Genomic DNA, 12,668 nt, shown 5'->3' with positions numbered 1-12,668 from the left:
ACACCTATCATTGATTCTAAATGCCCCAGAGTCTGATATTTGAGTCAAGATGTGGAACAGTTGGACTGACATTCTGTATCACGGGTTTTAGTCATATTTTTAGTTCTATGGAGTAATATATAAGTCTCTGGCTCTCGTTTGAAACACTATACATAGTTAAAATGGGTATCAAGCTGCCCATTGCGTCATGAATCATATAAAAATAACATAAAAACATAATTGTATGAGATTTTCTGCTGCCTTTTAATTTGGTTTGGGAAAGTAAACCAATTCCAATTTAATAGTGCCTCTTTAAATCAAATCTACGATAACGTTGCTTGTGCTTTTTAACCAGTTCTAAGGCCCTGTTCAAACGTCGAACTTCTCACAAATCAAAATTAAATGACAAATAAAGAATAAGACAAATCGAATGAATTCCACTTTCCGAGGCTTTCAGTATTTGTCGTTTGAGCACCAAATATCGGCGCATTGTTTCGCGGTAGTCTTTAGCAAGTTCTTACTGTTGGTGTTTATGTTAAAATCATCCTCTTGGTTTTGTCAGTAATAAACACTAGAGCAGGGCTACTCTAGATCCTATTACCAGGATTTTAGCTATTTTTAATCTGTATTCGGGTACTCGATGTTTTCTTCTAGTGTCCGTCAACATAGGTTTCATCAAAAAAATTTCAAGTTGTATTCAGCCATCTTAGAAAAATATAGCCATATTTGTATGTTTCGCATCGCGCTTTTACCAGCTACTTCATGTAAACGACTCGAAGTTATTTAGCTCGACACATTTGGTTCGACGTCTGAAATGACAGTCGCGCAAAGTCGTTCCTGAATCGTATTTAATTGAATTTCATTCGGCACATGATAAGTTCGACGTTTGAACAGGGCCTCATCTCTTTTGCAGTTGCGATTGATATCTTCACGATCGTGCTCTCTCGTTGAGTTTCAAGACCTTTTTGTGTTTTAGCTAATATATGTTTCACATTTGATTTCATCTTTGGCTGGCCATTTACGGTTGCGTCAAATTTGATTATATTTATTGTGAACAAGCTTTAAAGCATTTTAATATAAAAAACAGTAAGCGTCATAAACTTTTAAGAATAATAATGGAAACTTTTCATAATGGTAATGGAAACTTTTCATTTGGAATTCCAGTTAAAACTACAATTACAAGTCTCTCTATTACATAGGCAATTTGTAACTGGCTAGCCTGTTTTCACAAAATGAAACTATTACAATCGTAATGATAAAAAGAAAAGGTTACGAAAAAAAATAAAATTCAAAACTCATAAGTATTTAAAGGAAGTCAGCCATATAGTAAAAAAACTAATAAGGAATTATAGTTAAAAATATACTTGTAGTAATAACAATAATAAGGAATTATAGCTATAAAAATATTTGTAGTAATTACAAAAAAATAAATTATAGCTTTGAATATATTTGTAGCTGGCTTTGTTCACAGTTTGGCGAATAGATAAACCCCTTTTCCAATTCATAGGAGAAAACATTGTTCTCTTCAATTAGAGAATCTTCTACGTTTCAGAAATCGTCATAAATTTTCGGTATTTCTTATTCAGCGAACTTCTTTGTTTCCAATTAAATGAAACAATTTTTTCACCAATAAATGTGTGACTAGTTATTGTTAATTTCCTAAATCAGATTCAAGAACCTACTTATTTAATATTTTTTTGACAGTTTTGGTGAATATGTGGCACATCACGCCATTTTCAATATGGCAAGTGGCGTCTCTGTTAGAGGCGAATATTTTGAGTCGATTAATGAAATGCTCGAGTACTTTAAAGAACACCCTATCGAAAAAATTCGTTTGCAGGCAGAGGTAAGTCTGAGATTTGATGATTTTGATTGTTCATTATGTTCGGAGCACTAAGGGGAGGGAAACCTTGGAGGTATTTGAAGAAAGTGATGAACATTTTTATATAATTTCAACTGTGTTCCCACGTTTTTTGGCACGCTATGTGAGATTTTCTACTATGTGGGATATTCTACTAAGGCTGTTTTGCTTTTGTCCTTATTTCTTCTTGTGTAGATGAAGATAAAAATACGATGCTATGTTCATATGATAAGTTACTTGATAGAAATTTTGGGTACCTAGATTTTTCATCCATATTTTCAATACCAGAGAAAAATTAAATCATCCCAAGGTTAAATAAATAACTTGGGTAAAAGTGATAAAATGATACCAAAACGACTCTGAAACTGAATGACATATTTGATTTCCAAATCCTGCCGTATTTGATTCTGCTATTTAAGAATATGTTAATAAAAAGAACCAACTGAATATTTTTATTGGGCTGTTTTTGTAAATGGGGTATTAACGTTAATCATACGCTTAGAACGACAGTTTGATACCATTTTCATTCACATTCTAGTACACAACGCCACAGCATTCAGTGAAAAGAGAAACCTTGAGCAAGACTCTCAGTACAAGGTCGGATAATTCTTTCCAGCTGAATTCTACTACGTCACCAGATATCCACAGTGACCCGTCAGAACTGCGGACAGTTAAAAAGCCAGAGAAGATAGAAACATTGCCTGAAGAGGAGGCTGTGTCTACACTCGAGACATTTGAGAATAAAGCAGGCCTGACAAGAGAGACATTTTCAAAGCGAAAACTGACAATTAACAAAAACAGCACAGAAGTATCAGTATCATCAGCAGGTATGTTGCTGCTTATTTGCTATTTTTAGTTGGTAATGCCAAGGAAAGGCGCGGCAGCGTATAACGATCTCTAACAAGGTGTAGGGAGGAACTGGTTAGGAAGAGAGAGGAGAAAGATCAAACTTGCTAATTTTAATTTAAATAGAGATAGGTTGTAAGCATATGGAAAGCAGAAAGATGGTGGTGCGTTTAAAGTGTACAAAATCTTGGGGGGAAGGATGGGTTTTTAGACACTGCTCGTAATCTTGGCAAAAAGACTTGGAAAGTGTGGGCATAGAAAATCATATCTCTGATCTCTTGTAGCAATGGCCCTGGTAAAATCTATAAATTTAGCGAAATCAGTGACACAGCGCCGATGGAAATTAGACTTAAGAGACTTTGTGAGGTTGCAGTTATTGATGAGGCTAATGGTTTTGGATCGGATTTGTCGAAGAGGCACGCATTCTCGATAAGAGGACCAAACGTCAATGGCATACGCTGGAAGATCTCGCTTAGCAATAACCATACTGGTGGTTTAAAAGAAGTTTGCTAGTTTCAAGAAACATAAGTAGATTTTTGGTGATGATGCCCTCTATTGTTTTAGATTTGAGAGAAATTATAGCGATTGGACGATAGTAGGTGGGCTCAGACTTCTTCCCTTTTTTAGGAATTCGGAAGACTTGGGCTAGTTTGCAGAAGAATAGAAATAAACCAAATGAATAGGAGAGCTGGAAAAGTTTATAAAGAATGGGGGTGAGTTCGGAGGGGAGGAGGGGCTGGTTCTGGGACACAGATATCCTCAATGGAATGAAATGTTCTTCCAATACTGCCTTTTAGGCTGCTATTCCGTATAAAATATTTTCTTCCCCCAAGTCCGCCATAGAAGGGATAAATTGTCGTCCAACTGTTGTAGTGATTGATGTAAACAATAACAAAAGCTCCTCCTCAAATATTCAAACAAATGCATAGTCATATCAACAGCACCTGTAAGAAATTCCGTTATTTCCTTGACTATTTAACGACATTCTTTCCCGTACAGCATGTCATGCATTGGGACATTTTTACGAATGAGTTCTGTCTTATATACTCATATATTGTGTTTATTATCTGAACTATTTTGTCACAGGCGACCAAGACTTGCCAATCGATGAACCGCTGCCTGTTTTGCCAGAGCAAACTGGACAGCGCCCACCGCCATTATTCCAGCGCCTCGCTTCAAAGTCACTTTCAAACTTAGGGTATCATTCATTTGGACATACGGTTAGAATGAGTTCGCTGAGGTGTCTGAACTTTGACCTTCAAGAAAAACAATCATCCTACTTATCGACACGAATGATCAAAGTAATTGTCTGCGGCAAACCAGGTAGTTATTGTTCATAGGTAGACCTAGAGTACAACTTATAAAGAAAGGGGACAAACTCAATGTTCATAAAAAAGTAGCTGAGAATTTAGAAGTCATTTTAAAGCTTTTACAATTTTACTGTCACTGGATCAATTTAATTTTTTTTCATTTATTATCTATTTGACCATAACTAAATGACGCCCTTCAAAATGTGTAATTTGCAACTTTTTTCACCAATGAAACATTTTTATGTTAGTAATTAGAAAACTTCTGGCTCAAAGTTTTTCGCTAAATTTTTAAACTCTTCTTAGATACTCAAATTGAAAGAAAATACCTGATAGAAGAATGCCTCCCGACCTTGGCTGATTTCTGCAGTAGGTTTGGTTTTGTATGTGACGTCATCAACCTCTGTGCACAGGAGAAAAAAGAACAGAAAGTTGGTAGTTGGGTGATAGGGGATGAAGATGCGGGACAATTAAGCGAAGAAATAGAGGAAATCAAGAGATTTGGCATTCCTGTTTTGTTACTAGTAAGATTTTAGGAAACGAACTACAATCTTTGCTAAAACCTCTTTAAAGCGCAATGCAGCGCTCTTTCTACTTCTCCAGACCACAATTCTTCTAATACTCCAAAGCTATTTTCGTGATTTTTAAAAAATGGTAAGCTTATGTCTCTAGACGCTTGAAATTGTCCTCACAATTGTTGACGCATATCCAAAACCTAATGGTGAATGTTTTTTTATTCGTGAAGACAGAGGGCCCTCGTCTCGGATTGCGACATTCTAGTCACAATCGAAGCTCGATCCGGCCTTTTTTGTAAATCAGTGAGCAAGGTTGACTTTTTCCTTGAGTTGCAAATTTCGCTATTGATTTGAATTAACAGACGCGCAACAACAAAACTCAACCTTAAAACACTCATAGGCGTCCATGTCGAGTATCAACTTTCTATAACACATTAAAAATATTATCCAGGTCACCTTCTAACAGATTTAAACCGGTGAAATGCATAACTGCGCAGTTTATGCAAGCACTCTATAGCATGCCTACCAAGTATAGGACATTGTTTTGAGCAATCGTTCTACAAAATTTTGTTAATTTTCCTTGTTTTAACAGAGAGTGGATAGGAAAGTATTTTCAAGTATGAAACATCATTTACGTTGATATTTGCAATTCATACCTCTCTTATGTGGCATACCTTTTTAGGGTTGTTTTGGAGAAAAAGTTGGACCAATGACCATCCCCACAGAAATCACGTCAGCAGACTTTGAAAAAATGGCTTCCTTGCTGCCCGATGACAAGGCAGCGCATTTGAAGAAATGCTATGAGGTTGAAGAGAACGACAATTCTCGTCCGTATGTCTTGAAGAGAAGCGTAGAAGAGGACAACGAAGTTAAAGAAAACCTTGTCAGTATATGCAAAGCTTTGTTGTCAAAATGTTTTGAAGGAGAAAAGGATTTGTGGAAGAATTTTCAGCCAGGTATAAAGATATTCTTTGTTAGAAAAAATGGTAGACTTTTTAATGTTTTGATACACAATTTATAAACGAGTACTTACTTAAAATATTGCATTGTGATTAATCAGATTTAACACTTCTTCTGTGCTCGATTTTTATTTGAATTAATTTTTCTGTTCTTTTCCAGAAACCGAGAAACATGTTAACAAATTGATATCAAGCCTAGATTCTATCAAGCTAGTTCCAATTGAAAGAAAAATCACTGATTTAAGAAAGTGCACGCGATCATTTTCAACGTTGGAAGCGTATGATGATGATCAAGATGCTAATACATACTACCAACTGGAATCCTTGAAGCATGAATTTCGAAAAAAGATGCTTGAATCTGGTAGCCTTAAAGAATCTGACGTCATAACACTGAAAACTACATTGATGGCTGTGAAACAAGACTCCAACGAAAGAAAGTCGTATGTTGAGTTGCTAGAGGAAGTATTGTTGCTGCATATTAAGAGTAAACTGGTTGACATCATGCGAATGTTTTCTTCAGTATATTCAAGGCAGACGTACCTAAGAGATGAAATTTGTACGCACGGTTTTGAATGTCAGCAAAAATCAAGAGAGTTTGTGGGACATGCTGATGTATTGCAAACCGTTAAGGCCTATGTGCAAGGTAACCAGAGTACACCATTTAAATATATTGTATTGCCTTCATCCTCTTTGGACGAGCTGCGAGCAGTTACATTTTCATACCCCGTCGTGACCAGTGGGAAATGTTCATGTCTTCCTTGCTATTATGAAAGAAATTCTTCCGATTTCAAGAGATTAAGATTTTTTTTCACCAGATTTGAGTCGTTATAGATATTTTATTGATATTCTTGTAAACTAATCGCCATCAACTGTTTTTCTGCTGTTTTCTTGAAACCATTTGATCCTTTTGTGGTGTGTTGTTATTGGCTGTATCATATTCACTGTAGGCCCTTACACAAAGCCGCTAATCTTGTATGGAGAGTCCGGTTGCGGAAGATCATCTGTCATTGCAAAGTCAAGTGAAATGACCAAGGCCTGGGTTGGCAGTGGCACGACCGTAGTTACGAGGTTCATTGGGTCAACAAGAGACTCGACCTCGCTGCATCTTCTTTTGCAGAGCATATGCTTACAGCTAAGCTATGCATATAAAACCGACCCAGCTGCTGTTCCACAGGTGTGTAATCTCGAGCTATTGTTAGTTGCAAGCGCGTTTTCCTTTTGTTTTGAAAGCGATATGTAGATATTGCGCTTCTCTCAAAAACCTGTCGATCTCACTTTAAGAAGAATAACATTCCGTGAGATATATTTGGAGTTTGTTGAATATTTAAAACATGGGGCTTTTAGATCGTTTCAAAGTTCAAATTAACATTTGAAAATAGAGATCATGGTTCAGTCCTGTTATTCAAGAAGTTCGCCACATTTTTTATTTGCCTGAAATAATTTTTCTCTTTATTTTAGAATCTTCCAGACCTTGTTCAGTTCTTGCCAAACCTGTTTCAGTTTGCGACCGATTCTCAGCCGCTTGTCATATTCATTGCTGGCTTGGATGACGTAGAGATTTTTGAAGAAGATTTGCAATGGTTTTGCTTCATTCCGGCCATCTTACAAAATCATGTCAAAATCATAATTTCTGTTCATAAAGACCATTTCAAATCAGCTCAGGTTTGCCTTAAAGACTTTGTAACGAAATCGCTATTTAAATGCTAGTCAGAGACCGTCCACTGATATACAAATATTTCCAAATAAAATCAATTCACCTCTTTTTTTTCAAATGTCCACACGTAGCATATTCTAATTTGTTCTTTAGCTGCCCATACTGATTCGAGTCCTGAACTCACCAATATATCCTTCTCTATTTTGATCATATTATTCTATTCTACTCATACTATTCCTTCCAATCAAATTATGTTAAATTCCTAAGTAATTTTCATGACGATGTGAAGCATAGTGCGTAGCATGGCTACTTAGAAAATTGCGAAAGAATGAAGCAACATGTTCCCACGAGCTTCAAGCAAACAGCTGTTTCAGGAAATGGAACCACCCTGCCATGTTTATAAAGTTTTGAAAGTCATACCACTTCAAGATTAAACCTGTTTCGGCCATAGGTCAATACTTGCTCAAGAGTGCACTAAAACGTATACTGACAGCAATTCTAAATTCATTGGGCAAGCAAGGTGGTCTTCTCATTTCAGCGTTTCGGAATCTGTTTACATCCAAACAAAAATCCTACTTTGTATAGACAAAGGGTTTTACTAAGTGGACTCTTCGGCTAGGAATAACCCGTCACTGATTGACCAAAAACAAAGAACAAATCAAATGCCACACCTGAATATAATTTTCCGGTTACCTGGACAATTGGAATCACATAGAATATTTTATAATTTGTAACGTGAATCTATTTTGACTGTAGAGTATTGACTTCCTTTTATATAGTAAAGTTTATATAGTAAGAGTGACAAATTATGCCTTCTACAGGCAGCACAATTTTTACTGCTTGCATTTAATAGGAGTCGCTCACCAAACATAAATATATCGATAAAAGCTTACGAAACGTCTTCTTTTGTTGTAGAAAGTATACACTGACATAAATAGCTACAGGGAGATCCCTACGAAAACCACCGAGGATGGCATTGAAATGCTTGACAAAATGCTTGTGGCGGCTGACAGAACGCTTTCCGAGCAACAGAAATCTGCCATTTCCAACTCTTTGATTTCGTGTTGGTCACCAGTTTATGTAAACATAATTTTTCACAAAGCAAAGTCTTGGAGAGGAAATGAAAAAGTTAACCTGTCCACGCAAGTAAGGCAAATATACAATATTCAATCATGTGCTTAACAAGTGATCTGCTCTCCTGCAAATTAAATTATCTATTGCAATATTTTTAAGAATTTTCATGGAAATTAAGTAACAAGTTGATATATTTCGAAAATATCTTTGACCAGCTTGTTATTTGATAACTTGACAGTTCTGATACCGCAGCAGGGCATAAATTACCAAACAGCTAGGATGCAAATTTGTTTGTAGCTGACCTTTGTATTTTCCCTTACAGTAAGATTATTTCTCAGTGTCCTAAGAATGACAAGTGCTAGTCATCTGGCAAGTGCTTTATTTGTTACATTTATCTGTATGACATTTGGTCGAATCTTCTCCTAGAGATACGGGTTAAATGTGGATGGGTTTGTCAATTCTGTCCATTTTTTTCAGTCTCAACCGATCACCGAGTTGCTTTCCTATTTTTGCAGGTAGATTTGGCGCAGTACGTTGGAGATATTTTCTCTGCAGTCGAGACAAAACATGGACAAGACAATGTTTCTTTGATTTCATCGCTGATAACTGTCTCTCAGTTTGGCATTTCTAAACGATGTCTTTGCCATGCATTGATGAACAAACAGGTGGAACACATTCCGGCCAGCAAGGTGAAGGGCCTAGTCAATAGGATTCTCAAATCTTTTGCTAGTCTGGTCACTATGAAGTGGATGAATGGCCAAATTGTTTGCACTTGGCTCCATCGGTTCATTCAGTCAGTCGTGAGGGAGCGATATCTCAAAGGACAGGAAATTGTGTCAAGTATGACACAGAAACTTGTAAACTTTTTGGAGAACGAGCCGAACTCATTTGAACCATATGACAAAATCGACGCCAATAAGAGAGGATCAGATTACAGAAGAAGTCAAGGAAGCTTAGCTGGCCAGCGAGTCGATGTTCAACGAAACAGCGTTGGCAAGACTCCGCCACCAAAACAAAGTTGCAACTTACAGCGACTGCAGTTTCTGCCGCTCTATCTACTTCGCTGTAACCGACTGCAAGAGCTGAAGAAGCTCACAATTTGTAACTACGAGTTTTTACTCAACAAACTTCGCGCAACGTCCGTGGGTCACATCATCAACGATTTCTATTACGCGCTGTCTGCCTATTCACATGATCTAGATTTAAAAATCTTGAAAGAGTTTTTCGAATTAGCCCTAGAAGCACTTGCCTTGGATCCTGACCAGCTGTCAGCGCAAATTTTTACCCGCTTGCATCCGAAGCAGTGTGTAAAAGCACATGAATTCAGTCGTGTTATAAGCGTAGCAGAAATGGAAAAGCATTCTTTGCCGCCGCCCGACGGTAAGGATAGCACCACAAGTGAGGATTCTGAACAAGTGCATAATTTTGATGATGAACAAGAAGAAAGGAAAACCGCCGAGGATTCATTAAAAGAACAGCACACCGTAAAAGTGAGCGACATTGTTGACAAATCAAATGACAGATGTATTTCACAAACAGACATCAACGATGAATTGAACGAGAATACTCATTCGTACGTAACTGAGAGTTTTTCTTTGAAAAAACTGATCAACGATTCTTTGAGTAAAGGCCATCTACTTATGCCTTCTATTCCTTGTTTGATACGACCTCCGAGTGAATGTGGCGCGTCCTCTGAGAATCAAATATCATCTTTTCTCTGTCATCCGGTCGATACACGGATCCTCTTCTCTGATAAATTCCCGGATGTTTTTATTACATGGAGTAGAAGTAAAGAGACCATATCTGTTTATAATTCCAAAGGCGTTTGTGAAAGGGTTTGCTCTGGTTTGGCACTTAAGCGAGTACCCTTAACTGTGAACCATTCTGCTGCTGTAGAAATGCAAGATGGTAGGGTGTGCATACTCGACTTGAGCAGCGGAGAAATTATGACAGAGTTGCCAAGCGAGCAGAGGTATTTTGCCGTTTGTGACAGCTCCCACATTGCAGCACTCTCTGACAATCTAACTTGCCTAAATGTCTTTAATATCCGCAGCAAGCAAGTGGTCTGGGATTACAGGGCTCCTGAAGGCCGTCATTTCCACAACATTCTTATATCGAAAAACGGGGCAATCGGAGCGTGTATTTTGGAAGCAGACACTTTTCGCAATAGCCAGGAAGATATTTCATTCAGCAAAGACGATGAAATGCCCTCAAATTCACTGCAAGATGAAATAACAGTTGTTAACTTGAAAAGTCGGCAACAGCTGCATTCATTTTCTCTGAAGAACGGTCAAATATTTCATAAAATCTGTGCCATTTCGGAAGACGGTCATTACTTGGTTCATTTAACAGAACCTGACTACCAGATTCTCGTTCTGGACTTAATGAAAGGAGTTGTAGTTCACGAGATGGAGGTTAGACTGCATCGAATTTTGAAGATCTTGGTGTCAACACAAGGAAATTGTATCCTCTCTGCTAGTGCTGATTCAGTTTTGCGCGTGTGGAATCTTAGTGATGGGGACCTAAGATACTCATTGTCAGAGCCTATACGGACGATAAGGGGCGGCTATATGGATGACAAGCATTGCTTAAGTATGTCAGAAGATGGAAGTCGCGCAGTTCATTCCGTGCGGTCTCGATTTCATTGTTCTTATGTTGTTCTATGGGACCTCGTTCTGGGACAACAACTTGCTACATTCACAACTGACTTTTACGATTTAACGTATCAAATTAGTCCTTACGGAGACTTTGTCGTTGCATCGATGCCCTCTGGAATTGTCACAATGGGTGGAAATGGGCTGACGCCACTCGAAAATGTCGGAGAAAGATCAAACAATATTGGGGAACCAGACGGCTGAGCCCAACCAAACGCGATAGATTGGATGGGATACTGTAAAATTTAGACCGTCTTTGCATGACCTTATCCATACGATTAACTCCTTTCAGTAAGATACAGCCTTGGTGGCGTAACGGACTAACGTTACCTTTAGTTCAAAAAACCAAGGATCCCCAACAGTTAGACAATGTGTTTGATGTTATTTTACTTCGAAGCTGCTATTCTGGATGTGATAAAAGAGTTTAAGGGGTCCCAAGCCTTTATAATAAACCAGTCTAAATGAAGGGAAAATCTGCTGATTACCATTTTACATTTTGTCTATATGGTTTTACTAATGCTTGCAACTGGGTGGCCCCGAACTGAAAAATTCCTAGCTGGGCCCGGGCTGCCTCCTTTAGGCAACTGATGATGCTGTAAGCTAAGCCCTCTTTAAAAGACCGCACTACTATGAGACACCTCTATGACTATAGCTTTTTAAATTTGGTATCAATTTAACGCTGTCTTTAAGTGGAAGCCTCAAAGTTCCGATAAACCACATATCTGTTTTCACTGGAAAGCATTGTACCACTAGAAAAGATTCCCTTTACCCCGAACTTCCGTGGCTTAAATTTGCAGTTAAAAAGATTTTAGAGCCAAAGTGATTCCATGCTTGCGCTATGTTATTGATTTGTCATTCTCCCTCGAAAAGGGTATTTCTACGTTGGTAAAAAATCGCTGTCAAACACATTTAAATGTAATTGTTGCGTCTAATTTTGTAATGCGGCCACAGGTCGTAAGCTGTTGTACAGATGAATTCTCGCAAATATCTATGCCCCTCTTTTATTTTCTCTGTATTTCACTTTTAGGCCTAGTTAGTCTAATGGTAGAATAGATGAAACGTTGTTACAAAACATCTCCCTACTATGTAGCTGTGAACAACAAGTTTTCTCTAGGTCCAGCAGCCTAGAAGATTGCAAGGGAAGTATTTTGAAGTTCAGTCTATTGCTGAAGAAATCCCTTTAATGTTTACCGGGAATAAGTCATTTTGATATTGTTAATTATAAACTGCGATTTTCATGTACTTTTGAAAACGTTGCCACAAATGTCTTATGGACAGGAGGACGAGAGTATGAAGTTTAAAATACTTTCTTGTGATTTAAACGGAATTACAAGGGGACTGGTTGCATTGAATTGAACTTCCGCCATTGCGAGGTACCATCAACAAAACAATATTGTAAATAGCGGGTTGCAGCGTTGAGTATTTGAAATTCAACTAGAGTTTTAGATTACTTTGACAATTAGCATACATTGATTGGTCATTTTTTTGTAATATGATATCTGAATGAGAATTTCCATAGAAACAACTACTTGAATGCTATCGATTTCCTTGTGAAGAGAACATTGGCAACCTGGCCGTAGAGGGAAGGAGCAGGAAAATTATTTGTCCAATCTTGTAAACTTCGGGAGAAAGATATTTATTTTATTATACACATACAAATATTGACAATTAAACACATATTATACACATGCTCCTTTTCATGTGTGCTTCTGTCAAATTTCCCGGAAAATTAATATCTTTGCCCTTTGCTCCCTAAATTTGATCACTACAAGACCCCTGTTTTGAAGGGCAAAACATTAGACAGACACAACCTCGGTGG

At 37.6% G+C, this 12,668-nt stretch overlaps 1 protein-coding gene across 3 annotated transcripts in view; it reads left to right on the top strand.

The window, feature by feature from the left end:
* The window catches only part of LOC135687967 (uncharacterized), a 43,657-nt gene extending 31,274 nt beyond the window's left edge, over positions 1-12,383 (top strand). For all 3 annotated transcript variants that reach the window (XM_065204608.2, XM_065204605.2, XM_089115636.1), the window contains 10 exons: positions 1,684-1,825; positions 2,379-2,667; positions 3,773-4,009; positions 4,300-4,517; positions 5,191-5,464; positions 5,628-6,110; positions 6,415-6,641; positions 6,926-7,129; positions 8,037-8,267; positions 8,711-12,383. In XM_065204608.2, coding sequence (XP_065060680.2) covers positions 1,684-1,825; positions 2,379-2,667; positions 3,773-4,009; positions 4,300-4,517; positions 5,191-5,464; positions 5,628-6,110; positions 6,415-6,641; positions 6,926-7,129; positions 8,037-8,267; positions 8,711-11,053 — 4,648 coding nt within the window. In that variant the 3' untranslated portion in view covers positions 11,054-12,383. The remainder of the gene's footprint in view (positions 1-1,683; positions 1,826-2,378; positions 2,668-3,772; positions 4,010-4,299; positions 4,518-5,190; positions 5,465-5,627; positions 6,111-6,414; positions 6,642-6,925; positions 7,130-8,036; positions 8,268-8,710) is intronic.
* Positions 12,384-12,668: the final 285 nt, after the last annotated feature.

The sequence above is a fragment of the Rhopilema esculentum genome, unplaced genomic scaffold (genome assembly GCF_057945365.1).
Source record: "Rhopilema esculentum isolate cy_ngs unplaced genomic scaffold, ASM5794536v1 HiC_scaffold_36, whole genome shotgun sequence".
NCBI lineage: Eukaryota > Metazoa > Cnidaria > Scyphozoa > Rhizostomeae > Rhizostomatidae > Rhopilema > Rhopilema esculentum.
This window is presented reverse-complemented; position numbering and strand designations above follow the sequence as displayed.